The 20,045-nt window shown below is 38.3% G+C and overlaps 1 protein-coding gene across 2 annotated transcripts in view; it reads right to left on the bottom strand.

Annotated features, from left to right (window-relative positions):
• The window catches only part of ARHGAP42 (Rho GTPase activating protein 42), a 349,920-nt gene that overhangs the window by 69,538 nt on the left and 260,337 nt on the right, over positions 1 to 20,045 (bottom strand). For both annotated transcript variants that reach the window (XM_027563908.1, XM_027563909.1), the window contains 3 exons: positions 19,282 to 19,392; positions 3,709 to 3,813; positions 1,505 to 1,634 (listed from right to left, as the gene is read on the bottom strand). In XM_027563908.1, the coding sequence (XP_027419709.1) occupies positions 1,505 to 1,634; positions 3,709 to 3,813; positions 19,282 to 19,392 (346 nt within the window). The remainder of the gene's footprint in view (positions 1 to 1,504; positions 1,635 to 3,708; positions 3,814 to 19,281; positions 19,393 to 20,045) is intronic.

Here is a 20,045-nt window from a genome sequence, read left to right as displayed (position 1 = left end):
TATTGCTGAGCTGCAATGAATAAAAAATCTTTGGGCAACAGGATCGCACCTCCTCTACCAGATGCAGATTTGACAAGCCTCATTATCCACATATTCCTCCACTAGGCACAGTATAAGCTCCTCTCCATGTACCCTCACACTGAGCCTCTCAAATATGGAAAAACTATTCAGTATGCAGAATCTTTCTTAGGGTCCTGAGTTAAATCCATATACTCTTGCATATATGATCAATGAATTGGTCTTTTCTCAAGAAATTTTGGAAAAACCTATTTATTATATTTTAATTATAGACTATAAAGGCAGGACATTCGATTCATCATTTTAACATCTGAAAACAGTAGACTGGGCAAGGTAGATAGCTATGAGAGGGAAAATCCTGAAACTAGATCCCCTGAGCCAGCAGCCCACTATCACCAATGTAGTAATAATTATTTGCTGAGACTACTGGATCAAACTGTTATCTGCTTCTGTACTGTTAAGGAACAAATGACAATCATCTGATCATGTCAAATATAAACTACCTTGGCATATTAGTGATCATTTTGCATTATGCCCCCAAAACTTTCACAGTCAACATCTACAGCTTCCACATCTCAAACCCTTTAACTATAATGTCTTCAAGAAAACTACCCGGATCTATTGTCTAGAGATGGGGAGACTTAGGGCAATGTTACTCCATGTCATCTTCAAGTCCACACATGTGAGAAAAACTACAAAAAGTGAAAATAGGCATTTACCAACTTTTAGAGCAATCTGAGATTACTGCACAATCCACGCGCGTGATTCTGTGTTTTATGAAGACCCTGGCCCATGATGTACTGGAAATGCAAACAACTGTTCCTTCAACACGAGTAAGAGAGTGCTTTAGGGCATTCTGGTTTGAAACAGAGAGTTAATTTAATCGCTCGTTCCACTTAATGACAAAAAAGGACCCTAGTTATACAAGTTTGAATGGCTTTTATTAACTTTTGTGAGAAAAACTTTCTCAGAGTGAGGCACTTATAATAATGCTCTATTGGATCTGAAGCTTATTTCCCAATACCAGGAAGTAAACAGTGCCAGTTTGATGTTATGTAATTACCAGTTTTACTCCTGAAAACTGTCAGAGCACAGAATTAAATGAAATAATGCTGCTGAAGGGGAAAAGCACTACCAAAGTCACCAAGATGATTCATCTGATAAAGGCTTTGGGTTTTAATTCTCCATGAAATTTTGCATTGAGATCAGACACCATAATTAAATTCTAAAACTGAATTCATGTTACGGTATCATCATGAAAATTCTAAGTTCCAAGTTTAACAACATACCAGCTTAGAGAATCCAATGGTGAAAAGTGGAAAAACTTCCACATTCAGTGATAGTCGCTGGCCAAGCAGACCATATAGGATAAAGCTGTTAGGAATTTTAGTCTTCCTTCTTGAAGGAAAAGCAAGTAACCAACTTACGTCTCATAGAAACAGAATGTTAATCTTATGAGACATTAATTTACATCTTTGCAACTCACGTTTCTCCTGGACATACAAGTAGCCTTCCATTGTCCACTGGCTGGGTGGCCTGTAATCTTGATTGGCAGATTTCATCCTCTGCATCAATCGCTCTACCTCTTGTCGAGTACTTTCAAAATTATTCCTCGTCTTTAGTAAATAGAAACAACAATTTCATTCAGTGTTTTCTACCAGTTTTGAGGAACACCCAGTCTAAGGTTTCAAAACTACAAATGGTGCAAAGGATAACCTTGACTCTTTCAGGACTGTTCACCATATACACCACCATCTACATTGAATCCTATGCTCTAATTTTGGTCTGCTTTAGTGAAACTTTTCTGAATGACCTTCTGCATGTTTCTCTTTGAATCTGTGTATGTGTGTATGTTATTTCCCACTTAACATTATCTAGGGAACAACTTATAGCTTTACAAATATAAGATATTAATTAAAATAACATTTTATATCCCATAATACCTAAGATTAAAAAAAAGCAGATACACAACAACTTAATTTGTTTTGAGGGTTAAAATAAATTCACATAGTTTTGATATATGTGGCACTAATCAAGAAAAAGGTTCATCATTTTTATTCCGAACACCTCTTTGAAGAAATATCACTTACCTTGTTTTCCCAAAATCCTAACATAGTTATCAGGAGGTCAATGCATAAATTAACACATAAAAATGAATAGTTTTCCAAGTTCTAACATCTTCTATTGTAGGAAGTAATTTACTTACACCATAGCAAGTTTACTTAAGGGAAGATATAGAAAGTATATGGCTTTTCTCTATGAAAATCAATTTTGCATTCAGGTCATATTATCTCAACAATACACACTTGGAAACATAAGAATAATCACCAACCTGTGAGACAGTGATGATTACCATTTTGTTACGGCCCCTAATAAAAGATCTGAATCTCAAAGTAAAGTTAGGAAAGTTTTCTTAATTGCCACTTTTGCTGCTTTTCCCTTTGAAACATAAGGATATGAATTTTTTCCAATACTTTACCTGTCTCTTGTTCTCAAATCTCAGGAATTTTACTGCAATTGCATTTAATATGGAAATAATAAAAATACTTTGGGTTTATAATTTTCCCTTTTACTATTTACTGAGAAAGCCCAAATGGATTCCATATTGAAAAACAATGGAATGAATTGCATGTGAAATTGATTCTGTGAGAAAATCTAGGTTAAATAAAAAGCTAAATGCAAAACACAAGTAGAATAAATGCAATTACTTATTTCTCGTGCTACGCTCCAAACGCATATTTCTATTTGCTGAACATCTTTACAATAGCAAAAATCAGGTAAGGAGTGAAAGGCATGCTTTTTATAGAAAATTAAGTGAAATCTTCACAAACTATTTTAGCTACAGAGTACCAGACATGGTTTCAGAAATAACTCTTCATTTACACAAAATCCTCAGCAATTAAGATTTTGTTATTGGCATCATCGACTCAATGGACATGAGTTTGAGCAAACTCCTGGAGATAGTGAAAGGACAGGGAAGCCTAGTGTGCTGCAGTCCAGGAGGCTGCAAAGAGTCCAGACATGACTTACCAACTGAACAACATATTTGATAATACAGAAAGGATTGGCTAACTTTTTAAAGTGTAACTGGTATTCAGTACATGTAAATCAGAATTCGTATAACTGCAATCAAATATTAAAAGCATTTACTGGACAACTTTACAAAGTAAACTGTCCCAGAAATAGATAGGGTGTTTTTAAATAATTCTCCTGAAGCTTTAACACAGCTTTTATGGATGCTTGAAAGCCACATTTAAATTTATTTTTAGAAAACAGTAAATGTCAGCTATAAAATAAATAGCTTCAGGGAGGAAAGGGACAGAGCATGAAAGTCCATTGTGAAAGTTCCTTTCACAAACACAGAAATACTGCCCTCTCAGGAAATATGACATGCCTAGGGTCACTCAGCAAAATAATGAAAACACTAGATAAAGGCAACAGTTTCTAAGGTCTCTGCACTCAGATATTTTCATTTTCACGAAATTTGGCAGTATATATTTTTCAAACATGAGATTAGCTCTTATTTTAAAAAGTTAATAAATTTATTAAGTGATTTTTCTAAATGAATGAGGCTTTATTGTACTCAGATAAGTTTTTGAAAGACTCCAAAGTTCAGCTTGGCTATAACTCAGTTGCCCTGGGATCATCTGATTAACTAAGGAGAGGCAGTGAGAACAGGTATAGTCTTACATTCTGCAAGTTGAACTGCAGCTGTTGTTTATATGGTGCAAATTCCTGGGCGAGTTCATATCCCTCGTGGTAAAAAGTAAATAAACCCTGGAGGAATGATAAAAGCTGCAAAAACAAAGAGATAAAAAATAAACCATAAAAATGTGTTTTTTAAAAGGATGATCATCAAATAAAATAAATTAGAGAAATTATATTTCATTCTAATTCCTCTAGCTAGTAAGTTTTGAATATCCTCAGCTAAGCTGGCACTAGAATTACAGATATGAAACAGAAGCCATGGAACCTAATTTTTACTTCTTTTTTGGCAGACGTGATTTAACTTTTAGGTCTTGTCATGGACAGTTGTCATGTTAACTACTCTTCAAATGCACTGACAAAATATCCAGGAGAGAATTAATGGAGATAAAGATGAAAATAACACAGTTCAGTTCAGTACAGTCGCTCAGTCATGTCCAACTCATTGCGACCCCATGATCAAGAGTTTTCTCCAACACCACAGTTCAAAAGCATCAATTCTTTGGTGCTCAGCTTTCTTTATAGTTCAACTCTCACATCCATACATGACTACTGGAGAAACCATAACTTTCACTAGACAGACCTTTGTTGGCAAAGTAATGTCTCTGCTTTTGAATATGCTGTCTAAGCTGGTCATAATTTTTCTTCCAAGGAGCAACTGTCATTTAATTTCTTGGCTCCAGTCACCATCTGCAGTGATTTTGGAGCCCCTCAAAACAAAGTCTCTCACTGTTTCCATTGTTTCTCCATCTTTTTGCTATGAAGTGATGGGTCCAGATGCCATGATCTTAATTTTCCAAATGTTGAGTTTTAAGCCAACTTTTTCAGTTTCCTCTTTCACTTTCATCAAGAGACTCTTTGGCTCTTCTTCACTTTCTGCCATAAGGGTGGTGTCATCTGCATATCTGCTGCTGTTGCTGCTAAGTCGCTTCAGTCACGTCTGACTCTGTGCGACCCCATAGACGACAGCCCACCAGGCTCCTCTGTCCCCAGGATTCTCCAGGCAAGAATACTGGAGTGGGTTGCCATTTCCTTCTCCAATGCATGAAAGTGAAAAGTGAAAGTGAAGTCACTCAGTCATGTCCAACTCTTAGCGACCCCATGGACTGTATATCTGAGGTGACTGATAATGCTCCCAACAATCTTGATTCCAGCTTGTGCTTCATCCAGGCCAGCATTTCTCATGATGTACTCTGCATATAATTTAAATAAGCAGGGTGACAATATACAGCTTTGATGTACTCCTTTCCTGATTTGGAATCAGTCTGTTGTTCCATGTCCAGTTTTAACTATTGCTTCTTGACCTGCATACAGATTTCTCAGGAGGCAGGTAAGGTGGTCTGGTATTCCGATCTCTTTAAGAATTTTCCACAGTTTGTTGTGAGTCACACAGTCAAAGGCTTTGGGGTAGTCAATAAAGCAGAAGTAGATGTTTTTCTGGAATTCTGTCACTTTTTTGATGATCCAGTGGATGTTGGCAATTTGATCTCTGATTCCTCTGCCTTTTCTAAATCCAGCTTGAACATCTGGAAGTTCACAGTTCACATACTGTTGAAGCACGGCTTGGAGAATTTTTAACACTACTTTGCTAGCATGTGAGATCAGTGCAATTGAGTGACAGTTTGAGCATTCTTTGGCATTGCCTTTCTTTGGGACTGGAATGAAAACTGATATTTTCCAGTCCTGTGGCCACTGCTGTTTTCCAAATTTGCTGGCATATTGAGTGCAGCATTTTCACAGCATCATCTTTTAGGATCTGAAACAGCTCAACTGCAATTCCATCTCCTCCACTAGCTTTGTTCATAGTGATGCTTCCTAAGGCCCACTTGACTTCCCATTACAGGATGTCTGGTTCTAGGTGAGTGATCACACCATCATGGCTATCTGGGTCATGAAAATATTTTTTGTATAGTTCTTCTGTATAGTCTTGCCACTCCTTTTTAATACCTTCTGCTTCTGTTAGGTCCAAATGGTAACAGACTTCCCTGGTGACTCTGACGGTAAAGAATCTCCCTGTAATGTAGGAGACCCCGGTTTGATCCTTGGATCGGAAAGATTCCCTGGAGAAAGGAATGGCTACCCACTCCAGGATTCTTGCCTGGAGAATCCCATGGACAGAGGAGTCTGTTGGGCTATACAGTTCATGGGGTCAGAGAGAGTCGGACATGACTGAGCAACTAACAGCAACTAACTAACTAACCCTAGAAGAGATTCTAACCAGAAGTCGGAGATCAAAAATGTGCAGATGTGAGGAATACTAAACCAGCAAGCCAGAAATAAGAAGTACTCAAAGAGAACGAATAAGGATGGACAGGTGAAATTCAGGAAAAGACCACGAGGTGGCAGTAATGGTTTATGTAATAAACAGACAGTATTTTTGCAAGCAGCAGGAAGAACTCAAAAAAGAAGCAAGAGTTGAGCAAAAACATGGAGCTAGATACAGATCTTTTCATGTAAGAGTTAAAATTAAATTTTCTTTGCAAAAGCACAATTTCCATGACCCTAGCTTTCTAATCCCACATTCATATGCACTTATTTATGATGTTTTTATTTGTAAAGAGCAGCTGTCCAAGGAGTTATCAGACATGGTCATTTATATGAAATGTTATAACTGAAAAATAATTTATTTAAATTTTTCATTTAATTTCCTGGGATTTTATTCCATATACAATTCAATCTCTTCCACAACTTCTTCCTACAATAAAGTTAGAAAACACATTTGAGAAGATGCTAATATTTTTCTAATTAAAACAGCATAACATGTCTGTAAACTTTTATTTTATATGAGGAAAGAAACACAGTTTGAAATCATCTTTATATGTGAATAATATCCTGTCATTTCCTCTGTCTGGGGAAGAAGGAGGATTCAGTCAAGCATCAATTGGTGTGTGTGTTATGATTTCCAACAGTTAAATACTGGTTCTGCAATGATCTAATGCTTCTCTTCCTAAACAAGTTAACTTCTTACAAAATCATACACATTTTGGAAAGCATATACTTTCGAATTGGTGTTAAGTTGTTACATTTTAAGGAATTCCCTTTATTTGTTCAACAGTTCCTGATGATGTGTCAAAATACATTGTCTGTAATTTTATAATTATTTTATGCTGTCAATTTAATATCAACAAATAATTATTAGGGAAAGTAAAAATTTAATAGATAACCCTTTACTAAAAGGATGCCACATACATTTATTAAATTATTCAATAATATAAGACATATAGTTTGCACATATTGTGACCCAATTTAAAAGAACTGTATCTTAAAATAGTATTAAAAACCCTTTAAATAACCATGGCATAGATATGTAAATTTAGATTTTCAGAGACAAAATAAGAAAAAGCCTGTGAAGTATATACTTAGGCAACAGTAGCCTTCTAAATATTTGCATAGTAGTTATGAATTTCTTGCAAGTAATATTGTTTCATTTCTTAATGTCTATACTGTCTTATTAGGAACTGGGTATCATAAAAGAAAGATACTATTGTAATATTATGCAAAGTATAAAGAATTCAACTTACAAAGGAGATACTTTAAGAACATCTGCAATAAATATTTCTATAAGACACCCAATTCCTTGAGATACATTTCCTACTGGCAACTTCTGGTAAAATTCAGATTTGCTTAGTAGTAAACAAGTATGTTTTAATCTCACAGTGCATGCTGAGAACCCACTAGGGAAAGGACAATTCTTTAGGGTGTAGAGAAAAATTATATACAAAGAGTTATCCACCTTTTACTTTTGTTCCACATCTACTCTGAAAGCAGCATTTGAGAAAGTTTAATCAAGACAGCATGTATGACATAATTGCCTCTAGGTGGTGGCAAAGTTAAATGTTTAGTTCATTTTATCCTTAACAAATTCCATGATGCTGCATCAAGGAAACTTAACAGGACAGCCTGACAGTTTAGGAATTGCATTTCCACTGTGTCACTTTCTTTGTTCAATGTGCCTGGTAGGAAGTGCAGTGGTAGGAAAAAGATTATTGTCTCAGCTTACCTTAAAGTAAACCTGACATTTAAAATGATAATATCAATAACAATAAGCCAGTACGTAGATTAGGTTTTAATATTAAGAAAGGCATTTTACCATCAGGAAAAACTCATATAGCACTTTATCATTCCCAAGGGCTTTAGAATCAATTTACCTCACCACTGCAACAAACTGACCAAATGTAAAAACATACTGCATTTATAGATGAAAAATCATTCGTGACATTGTACAGGAGACAGGGATGAAGACCATCCCCATGGAAAAAAGGCAAAAAAGCAAAAGGACTGTCTGAGGAGGTCTTACAAATAGCTGTGAAAAGAAGAGAAGAGAAAAGCAAAGGAGAAAAGGAAAGATATAAGCATCTGAATGCAGAGTTTCAAAGAATAGCAAGGGGAGATAAAAAAAAAAAAAGCCTTCCTCAGTGATCAATGAAAAGAAATACAGGAAAACAACAGAATGGGAAAGACTAGAGATCTCTTCAAGAAAATTAGAGATACCAAGGGAACATTTCATGCAAAGATGGGCACAATAAAGGACAGAAATGGTATGGACCTCACAGAAGCAGAAGATATAAAGAAGTGGTGGCAAGAATACACAGAAGAACTGTACAAAAAAGATCTTCACGACCCAGGTAATCAAGATGGTGTGATCACTTACCTAGAGCCAGACATCCTGGAACGCAAAGTCAAGTGGGCCTTAGAAAGCATCACTATGAACAAAGCTAGTGGAGGTGATGGAATTCCAGTTGAGCTATTCCAAATCCTGAAAGATGATGCTGTGAAAGTGCTGCATTCAATATGCCAGCAAATTTGGAAAGCTCAGCAGTGGCCACAGGACTGGAAAAGGTCAGTTTTCATTCCAATCCCAAAGAAAGGCAATGCCAAAGAATGCTCAAACTACTGCACAATTGCACTCATCTCACATGCTAGTAAAGTCATGCTCAAATTCTCCAAGCCAGGCTTCAGCAATACGTGAACCGTGAACTTCCTGATGTTCAAGCTGGTTTTAGAAAAGGCAGAGGAACCAGAGATCAAATTGCCAACATCGCTGGATCATGGAAAAAGCAAGAGTTCAAGAAAAACATCTAGTTCTGCTTTATTGACTATGCCAAAGCCTTTGACTGTGTGGATCACAATAAACTGTGGAAAGTTCTCAAAGAGATGGGAATACCAGACCACCTGATCTGCCTCTTGAGAAACCTGTATGCAGGTCAGGAAGCAACAGTTAGAACTGGACATGGAACAACAGACTGGTTTCAAACAGCAAAAGGAATACGTCAAGGCTGTATATTGTCACCCTGCTTATTTAACTTCTATGCAGAGTACATCATAAGAAACACTGGGCTGGAAGAAGCACAAGCTGGAATCAAGATTGCCGGGAGAAATATCAATAACCTCAGATACGTAGATGACACCACCCTTATGGCAGAAAGTGAAGAGGAACAAAAAGCCTCTTGATGAAAGTGAAAGAGGAGAGTGAAAAAGTTGGCTTAAAGCTCAACATTCCGAAAACGAAGATGATGGCATCTGGTACCATCACTTCATGGGAAATAGATGGGGAAACAGTGGAAACAGTGGCAGACTTTTTTTGGGGGGCTCCAAAATCACTGCAGATGATGACTGCAGTCATGAAATTAAAAGACACTTACTCCTTGGAAGGAAAGTTATGACCAACCTAGATAGCATATTGGAAAGCAGAGACATTACTTTGCCAACAAAGGTCCATCTAGTCAAGGCTATGGTTTTTCCAGTGGTCATGTATGGATGTGAGAGTTGGACTGTGAAGAAAGCTGAGCACCGAAGAATTGATGCTTTTGAACTGTGGTGTTGGAGAAGACTCTTGAGAGTCCCTTGGACTGCAAGGAGATCCAACCAGTCCATCCTAAAGGAGATCAGTCCTGGGTATTCATTGGAAGGACTGATGCTAAAGCTGAAACTCCAGTACCTTGGCCACCTGATGCGAAGAGTTGTCTCATTGGAAAAGACTCTGATGCTGCGAGGGATTGGGGGCAGGAGGAAAAGGGGATGACAGAGGATGAGATGGCTGGATAGCATCACCAACTCTATGGACATGAGTTTAACTCAACTCCAGGAGTTGGTGATGGACAGGGAGGCCTGGCGTGCTGCGATTCATGGGGTCACAAAGAGTCAGACACGACTGAGTGACTGAACTGAACTGAACTGAATCATTTAGCAAAACCCATAGCAAGTCAGCAAAGGAATAGCTTATTCACAATTTCTCAGCTGATTAATCTCCAGGTCACAGCTTAGTTGGCAAAGAATCTACCTGCAATGCAGGAGACCCTGGTTCTCTTCCTGGGTTGGGAAGATCTGCTGGAGAAGGGATAGCTTACCCAGTCCAGTGTTCTTGGGCTTCCCTTGTGGCTCAGCTGGTAAAGAATCCATCTGCAATGTGGGAGACCTGGGTTTTATCACAGAGTTGGGAAGATCTCCTGGAGAAGGGAAAGGCTAACCCCTCCAGTACTCTTGCCTGGAGAATCCCATGGGCAGAGGAGCCTGTTGTGCTACAGTCCATGGGGTTGCAAAGAGTCGGACACGACCAAGCAACTTCACTTTCACTTTTCACTTTTCTGCATTGGAGAAGGAAATGGCAACCCACTCCAGTACTCTTGCCTGGAGAATCCCAGGGACGGGGGAGCCTGGTGGGCTGCCGTCCATGGGGTCACACAGAGTCCAGCACGACTGAAGCAACTTAGCAGCAGCAGCTGGCATGGGAGTGAGGAGCAGGCCTCTGAAGCAATCTGGAGTAATTTTAGTAATTTCACATGACCGATGCCCAAACTGGGCAGAACTAGAATAATGAACACAGTGTGATACTGGAACAAGGACAGACATACACATCAATTGAAGAGAACTGAGAGTCTAGAAATAAACTCAGATATCTATGAACAGCTTATTTTCAACAAGGGTGCCAAGATCATACAATGTGTAAAGAATGGTCTTTCCACAAAGAATTCTTGGACCACTGAAGAGCCACATGGAAAAGAATGGAGTTGGACACCTACCTCAGACCACAGACAAAAACTAATTAAAATTGGGTGAACTGAAGAGCATGTGTATTACATCCCAATAAGAGTGTTTTTTAAAAATACAAACACTTCTCATAAACAGAGCATCGTAATGTACTAAAAGAGATCAAAGTCTTATACAGACGTCTACATCTGGCCACTGAAATCTCCAAGAAGACTGGAAAACTAGAGCACAGGTAAGGCATAAATTTTCATCCTGTACATGTGTCTGGCCTAGGAGATAATCCTGCGGTCTTTGCTATTCTTTACTTGGAGGAAAACAGAGAGAAAAATCGTAAGGGATAGTTTCTGAATGACCACAGAGTGCTTTAAGTCTAATGTACAGATTGAATGGGAATGAAAAAGTATCAATATCTAATGCAATGAATGAGAAAACCAAAGAAAAAAGAGTCATGGCTGGAAACTGGTCAGTCAGTGTGGCACAGGGGGACTTGTCAAAGAGGGTAATAATCAGAGAAGCTGTGTTGTTGCAAAGTTGCCAAGTCCTATCTGACTCTTCAACCTCAAGAACAGCAGCACGCCAGGCTTCCCTGTCCTTCACCATCTGCTGGAGTTTCCACAAACTCATGTCCACTGAGTCAATGATGCTATATAACTGTCTCATCCTCTGCCGCTCCCTTCTCTTGCCCTCAATCTTTCCCAGCCACAGTCTTTTCCAATGAGTCAGCTCTTCACATCAGGTGGTCAAAGTATTGGAGCTTCAGCTTCAGTCCTTTCAATGCATATTCAGAGTTGATTTCCTTTAGGAATGACTGGTTTGATCTCTCTGCTGTCCAAGGGACTCTCAGGAGTCTTCTCCAACACCACAATTCAATAGCATCATTTCTTTGGTGCTCAGCCTTCTTTATGGTCCAACTCTCATATCCGTTCATGACTAATGGAAAAATCATAGCTTTGACTCTATGGACCTTTGTCAGCAAAATGATATCTCTGCTCTTTAATACACTGTCTAGGTTTGTTATAGATTTTCTCCCAAGGAACAAGCATTTTTTAATTTTATGACTGCAGTCAACCATCCATAGTGATTTTGAAGTCCAAAAAAATAAATAAAGAAAGTGAAGTCACTCAGTCACGTCCAACTCTTTGCGACCCCATGGACGGTAGCCCACCAAGCTCCTCAGTCCATGGGATTTTCCAGGCATGAATAGTGGAGTGGGTTGCCATTTCCTTCTCCAGGAGACCTTCCCGACCCAGGGATCAAACCTGGGTCTCCTGCATTGTAGGTAGACACTTTACCATCTGAGCTACCAGGGAAGCCATTTTAAAAAAATAAAAAATAAATAAAATAAAATCTGTCACCATTTCCACTTTCTCCCCATCTATTTGTCATAAGTGTCATGGGACTGGATGCCATGATCTACATTTTTTGAATGCTGAGTTTTAATCCAGCTTTTTCACTCTCTTCTTTCACCTTCATCAATAATAGGCTATTTAGTTCCTCTTTGCTTTCTGCCATTGGGGTGTTAGCAACTGCATATCGGAAGTTGTTGATACTTTTCCCAGCAGTCTTGATTCTAGCTTGTACTTCATCCAGCCCAGCATTTCTCATGATGTTCTCTGAAGAGAAGTTAAATAAGCAGGGTGACAATATACAGCCTTGACATACTCCTTTCCCAATCTGGAACCAGTCTGTGATTCCATTCCAGTCCTAACTGTTGCTTCTTAACCTGCATACAGATTTCTCAGAAGGCAGGTCAGGTGGTCATATTCCCATCTCTTGAAGAAGTTTCCACAGTTTATTGTGATCCACACAGTCAAAGGTTTTACCATAGTCAATGAAGCAAAAGTGGATGTTTTTCTGGAACTCTCTTGCTTTTTCGATGATCCAGCAGATGTTGGCAATTTGATCTCTGGTTCCTCTGACTTTTCTAAATCCAGCTTCAACATCTGGAAGTTCTTGGTTTACCTACTGCTGAAGCCTGGCTTGGAGAATTTTGAGCATTTTTTGCTAGCATGTGAGATGAGTGCAATTGTGCAGTAGTTTGAACGTTCTTTAGCATTGTCTTTCTTTGGGACTGGAATGAAAACTGACCTTTTCTAGTCCTGTGGCCACTGCTGAGTTTTCCAAATTTGCTGACATATTGAATGCAGCACTTTCACAGCATCGTCTTTTAGGATTTTCAATAGCTCAGCTGGAATTCCATCACCTCCACTAGATTTGTTTGTAATAATGCTTCCTAAGGCCCACTTTACTTCAGACTCTATGATGTCTGGCTCTAGGTGAGTGACCATACCATTGTGGTTATCTGGTCATTATGTCCTTTTATGTATAGTTCTTCTGACACTTGTATTCTTGCCACCTCTTCTTAATCTCTTCTGCTTCTGTTAGATCCTTGCCTTTTCTGTCCTTCGTTGTGCTCATCTTTGCACAAAATGTCCCCTTGGTATCTCCAATTTTCATGAAGAGATCTCTAGTCTTTCCCACTCTAATACTCTGACAGTGTGCAGGATTCTCGCTGTGGTGGCTTCTCTTGTTGCAGGGCACCAGCTCTAGACTCGAGGGCTCAGCAGTTCTGGTGCACGGGCTTAGTTGCCCCATGGCCCGTTGGATCTCCCAGAGCAGAGATTGAACACATATTCCCTGCATTGGCAGGTGTATTCTTAACCACTGGACCACCAGGGAATTCAATGAAAAAAGTATGGAAGAACAAACGAATGAATGAATGAACAGATATGAACACAGATTCAAGTAATTTAAAAAGCCAAAACTTTCTGAAGTCATGGCTATATATTGCCTCAGCAGTGAAGACTCACTGGAGTTCCTAAAGATGAATTTCTAATATTTCAAGGGGATGCAATTCAGATGAAACAGACAGGGCTGAAACTTCTTTGGAAAGAAATAAGGCAATAAAGAATAGTCAGCTTATCTTTTCAACTAAATGGGAATGAAGAAGGTAACGTGGCCATCAATGTGGTAAAATCCAGCAGAAGCTATGTTTAGACCAGGCCTTTACATGATGGATTTCTAAAATTAAGTATAAGAGATCAGTCAGTTAAATAGATAGAATGCATTTTTCTGACTTCTCCAAAATTCTTCATGGTCTAACAGTCACTGCAAACTTCAAACTTTCAGTAACAGTACCTAGAACTAAATCCAAAGGCCAAGAAGCTTTTATTTAAACGTATGCAACCTGAGGAGAGCTTTATTGTTTCATTTTTATAGAAAGACTGCACTTAGATTTTCAGCAGAACAGAAATCTAATTTTTAGTCCTACAATGTCTTTTTTAAAAAAATAATACTGTCTTATTTTCTCACTTTAATCTACTCTAAACTTTCTATACTAAGGTTAACCAATTATATTGAAAATGAACACAAAATCTTTTGCTTTCAGGACCTGAAGGTCTACATACTATCTGACAGACCTTTTTAACTTAGCAAGTAGTTGTTCAGTTTCAAAATTTTTCACATCTACTAGAAAAGCTAAAAAGCATTTTATAAGTATACTTCATCATATAATAAGCTAAAGAGCTAAAGCATGTTAACTAAATTACCTTATATTTTTTTCAGAAAATGATTTAAAAATAAATTTAACAGTCTAAGGGATGAGTATTAAAAGGAGCATGCTTCAGTTTATATTTGTTTATTTTCATTTTTCCACGTGACATTTAAACATAATACAAAAAGACTGAAGTCTAAAAAAATAAAGTGAATATGTTCTTTTAGAATTTATATGCATATTTTAAAGCATGTTAAAATTAAAAATGTGGTTTTGAAAAAGCTTTATCTGGCTTTGAAGCACACTGATAAATGACGCATCAATATTGTTTTCTTATCTAGTGATAACAGTCCATGTGCAAGCTCACACTAGCTTATTGATGCTTATGACAAACCAGGTACATTGTGTATTACCTGCATCAGATGTGACAATTCTGGGAACTACACACAAAGTTTATCCCCGACTGACAGATAAAAACCTGAGGATCACAGAATTGGAAAAGCATTCCAAATTCACAGAGCTGTAAGGCTGAAGCCAAATTTCAACTTATAGTCACTCAGCCATTACACTTTGTCTCTACATGAAAAGTGGCCAGTTACCTGTGGCCTCGGGAGACAAAACAGAATTATGAAAGAAGGATGGAAGAACAAGTGAATTAATGAACAGATATGTGCATGGACTCAATCATCTTTACCAAAGTGAAGAAAAATCTCTTATTTTCTTCTTCTAATGTTTAAGGAATTAAAATAGCTTTACAGTCCAGTTTTCTAGGGTCATCCACTTTATTTGGTCAGAGCAAGCAATAAGAACTAACTTTTGTAATGAAGCAGTCCTTAAGGCTGTTGGTGGTATGAAATAGTTAACTCTGGACTTGGGTTCTGGCTTCCTGGTTCTCCCTCTCTTTAGGTTTGTGACCTCAGGCAACTAATAGTCTTTCTGTGACTTAAGTTTCTCATCTTGAAGGATAAAAACTACCAATAATAAAGCCATGGTGGGGTTCACATGGGAGAATGCGGAAAACACAGGACACAGAGTAGTTGCTCACAAAACTCTAGTCCCAGCTACGTACGCTTGCAGGATGCAGTCAAAACATCCACCAACTGCAGCTGAATGAACCGTAAGGGAGTTAAGCTATAAAAAGATTATTTTGGTTTTCTGAGCCACAAACTTCATGTTCCATAACAGACTTTCAAGACAGGGTATTCAACTCTCTTATGTAGGCTGTTCATGTTTAGCTACTTCTCAAGGTTTTTCTCCTAATCCCTCAAAATTCTCATAAAATCTGGGCAACTCTGAGAAATAGGAGGATCTTACAATCAAGAATCAGGAATTCATATTTCTCCCTCTCTGATCTCTTCTCACCCATTACAGACCCGAACTCACATATCTTGTTGGCAAATCTGAAAGAACACAGTCAAGCACTGCTAGACAGAAATACAACACAAACCACAAATGCAAACGAATATGAAAATTTTGATTTTCTAGTAGTCACAAGAAACTTAAACCAAGCAAAATTTAATATTTTATACAGTGTATTCAAAAGATTATAATTTCAACATGTAATCAATATAAAAGGATTTAATGATATTTCTTTAAAAAAGAAAGGCTTTCTTTTTTGTACTAAGCCTTTGCAATCTAGTATGTGTTTCAGGTTTGGAGCACATCTTAATCTACACTAGTCTCATTTCATGGGTTTGACAGTCATACATAAGTAGTTACTACCACACTGAGTAGTGCGAGTCTAGAGATCATGAATTAGCTACCATCGCATTCCAAATAAACTATGATAAACAGGGGGAAAAGGCCATTAAAATCATATAGCTATTGGAGAAGTGAGTTTAAAAAGCTGGCTTTCTGAATACTTCAAAAGCAGTAATTTATAAAAATTTATAAATGCCCCTCTTTTCCCATATATTAGATCCAGATTCTCCTAAGAATAACGAAGCTGTAGGAACATCTTTTCCTGGTACCACTTGAATATTCTGTAGACATTTTATCATAAGTACAAGTTGACCCTTAAACAATGTGGGAATTAAGGATGCCTATATGCTTATGTGCATGTGTGTGCACACAACACACACACACACACCTTTTGGAACTCTGTGTAAAACTTTACAGACCAGTCGTGGCATCTGTTGCTCTGCATCCGCAGACCCAACCAACCTACAGACAGTGTAGTTCTGTGGTATTTATTTTAAAACATTCACATAAAAGTGGGATCCACACCGTTCAAGGTCGTATTGTTCAAAGGTCAACTATAGGAGGATCTTGACGTTAATCGAAATCATGGAAAATTAGTCTCAAATGATCATCATAAAGTAAGAATATTATTTAATGGGAATCAACAGGACTATTTATATTTTCTACTTGCTATCACAGCATCTGTTTAAGTCACACCCCTAAAGTACTTTGCTTTACTCTAATGCTTTTTTGTCAAACAAATCTCAGCTAAACTAGCATAGATTGCTTCATCTCTTCAATACAAAGCTTTACACAACAGGAATTGGATTTCTGCAGGAAATAACCTTCAAAGATATTAAAGTATCCTCATGTGTTTTTATCTTTATAGCTCCTGGGGGCTTTGTTTTTGAAATCTTAAAGGCTTTTTTCCTCTAAATTAATTTGTAAATGTGTAACCTAAAGAGTAGCAACCCCATGTTCTAGTGCTCCCATTTCTATTCTTCTCATTACGGGGGTGGAAATTAAGTAAAATCCCATGGATGAGACTTTGTGGCTGGAAATGGAATGAGACTAAACTGACAGTACTATTTGGTTTGGCCAGACACTCTAATAAGAAAAATCCAGCAGCCAGGAAAATATTTTGGAAGAAGAACAGATTTCACATCGACCTTGACTGTGGTGTCACCAGAAAGGCATGCATTACAGAAGACTTATCAGACCATCCCAGTATGGGATACCACAGAGGGAAGGAAGAAACATTTCAGTTGAAGGACAGTTTCCACTTCTCTACCTGTATTGTCACATGAATTCACAAATTCTTAGCATTCCTTCTGTGATCTGTGGGCAAACGATTTTACAACCTTTTCCTTAATACCTGATGTCATCTTACAGAATGGTCTGGTTCACTGTTCCCAGACAGGATGGGCTATAAAAGAATCTTGGATGGGGAAACGGGCTACACGTGTGCCTCTTCAGAGGAGAGAGTTACTACAGCTGTGGAAGGATCATTCCAGGTGCGAGGAAGACCTGCACAGCAGATGAGCACAGTATCTGCAGGGAATGGGAATACACAAGGAAGGAGAGTGATGGGAAAGCATCAGAACTAATGGGGGCACTTTAACAAAGAGCTGACATTCAGAAATCCCAAGGGGCGGCCAGATGGGGAAGTGTGCCAACAAGGAGACAGGCTTCAAAACCCATGATACGACTCAGAGGCAGGACCTACTCCATGAGAAGAGGAGTAGGAATTTTAAGAATTAGTCATCTTCTTTGACGACGGCTTGTCAAGCTGACCATGTGTCCAAGAACCCCAGCTGAGTTTCAGAAAGCCAAGTAAAAGTTTATCAGACCCCAAAGGATCTTCTAAATAAGAGGCTATCAATTCAAACTAGGGGGTTTAAGAACTTAGTGTTTGGAAACAGAACTTGGAGTCAAGGCTGTCATCACAGTGAAAGTCGCTCAGTCGTGTCCGATTCTTTGCGATCCCATGGATCCCATGGATCCTATACAGTCCATGGAAGTCTCCAGGCCAGAATACTGGAGTGGGTAGCCTTTCCCTTTTCCAGGGGATCTTCCCAACCCAGGGATCGAACCCAGGTCTCCCACATTGCAGGTGGATTCTTTACCAACTGAGCTATATAAGGTTAAATTCTTGAGCCTGTGGTGTGGTCTTCAGTCCCTTAAAGCCTTGGAGGTGAAGGGTTGGTCTTGGAAACTTGTGAAGCAGCCAGCAGAAAGGCAGGTGGCTCTAGTTGAAGGGACAGGAGTGAAGCAGGGGTACAGACCAGGCAGGGGCTAAGACTCTTCCTGGACTCTGCTCTGTCCCAGTTTCCCATCACCTTTAGGTAATCACTGATGGGTTTTCATCAGGAAATAAAATTTCCAAATATATTTAGAAATGTATCTCCCCTTCTCCTTATCATCCACTAAATTAGGAATAGGGTATTTTATTGCTCATAATAAGTAATTTTTTTTAAAAATAAACTGACATAGGAAGAAAAGATGGATTAAATTATATATTTGATTTCTTATATATTTTATGATCAATACCCTATCATCTTGACTATAGAACTTACCCTTATTCAGTCACAGATGATACCTCATGAAAATGCCTATTCAGGCAATATTGTAATATATTAAGGTATTACTTGGGAAAAAATGCCAAGAAAACGAAGTAAGTTTATAAAGACCAGCCACCTGTTCTTTTCTGCAATGCAGTTTACATTAGGGAATCCATTACTTTTTACACTGACTTAGGAAAATAAATGACTTCACTGGAAAGTCAGGCAGGTCCCCGCCTTGTAAGGAAGCAGAGTGGAACAAAGGAAGAAATACAGCCTTACCTTCTCTCCCTTCAACTAAAGGTTTGATAAATGGGTCACTGTAGCAGTGAGCTGTTTTCCTTTAGGTATATGTAATATACATGCTTTAATGTTAAATTTTAGGCTTTTTAAATCAACAGACTATTTCAGAGCAGTGCTAGATTTACAGAAAAGCTGAACAGAAATTAGAGCTCACCACCCACCCTGGCCCTTACCCACACGGGTTCCCATTATTAACACCTTGGATCAGTATAGCACATCGGTTACAAAATGATAACCCAGTACTGACATATTATTATGAAAGTTCATAGTTTACATTACAGTTCGCTCCTGGTATTGTACCTGCTACACACGTTTTGACAAATGTATAATGAATAACATGTATCTACCATTACAGTGTCCCGTAGATTAGGGCATTTCATTGCCCTAAAGTGCTCCATGCTCCACCTACATACTCTCCCATGCTTCTCTCTCTCCTTTTATTTTTAAAAACCATAATTGTCAACAGAAAAAAACTGCAAATTTTTCTTAGAAGATGTATTATAGCTACTATTTTATACAGAAGATAGATCTTACCGGTTCGACAAATTCAAACTTCTTTTTTTCCTGAACCTCTTGAATTTTAAAGACGTATTCTAGTGATGACTCATAGAAGTTCTGATGTTCTCGGTCAACCTGTGTATCTGCCTAAAAAGCACACAAAGGCAAATCATGACATAGAGAGTGATTATTGAAGGTTCTGTGTTAGAGAGGGAATCAAATATTATTCTACTCTGAAACCTTTTTTAAAAATTAAGTCCTACAAAAAGTTTGAATATAGCAATTGTATCTTGGGAATACAAAGACTAGGAAAACACAGTCTTTGTCCAAGAGAGCTTACAGTGTATGGAATGGGAAGAAAATGCACGCGCGTGCACACACACACACACTCACACACACAGAGCAAACATACAACATTCATTAAATTAAAAATGATTATAAAAGGGTACGCAAATCATATGAAAATCTAAGCAATCACAAAAGAGAGTCTAAATTCTGGAAAAAGAATGGTGGTGCTCTGAGTTGGATCTTAAGATGAATAACTGGTCATGAGTAGTCAAAGATAACAAAGGGGTCACTCCCATGAAAACGTAAAGAGGCATGAAAAAGTCTGACAGGGTCTGCCTTCAGAGTAAGTGGAGGGAAGGAGGCAGAGGCAGGGCTGGAATAACACTACAAAAGATCCTTAAAACCTGCATTGCAGGCAGATTCTTTGCCACCTGGGCAATGAGGGAAGCCCCGAAAACTGCATAATGTCTTGATTTAATTGAGGAAGAATCATCTCAGAATATTCAACAGGA

This window comes from Bos indicus x Bos taurus, chromosome 15 (genome assembly GCF_003369695.1).
Source record: "Bos indicus x Bos taurus breed Angus x Brahman F1 hybrid chromosome 15, Bos_hybrid_MaternalHap_v2.0, whole genome shotgun sequence".
NCBI classification, from domain to species: domain Eukaryota; kingdom Metazoa; phylum Chordata; class Mammalia; order Artiodactyla; family Bovidae; genus Bos; species Bos indicus x Bos taurus.
Note: the sequence above shows the minus strand (reverse complement) of the source record. Positions and strands in the feature narration are given on the sequence as shown.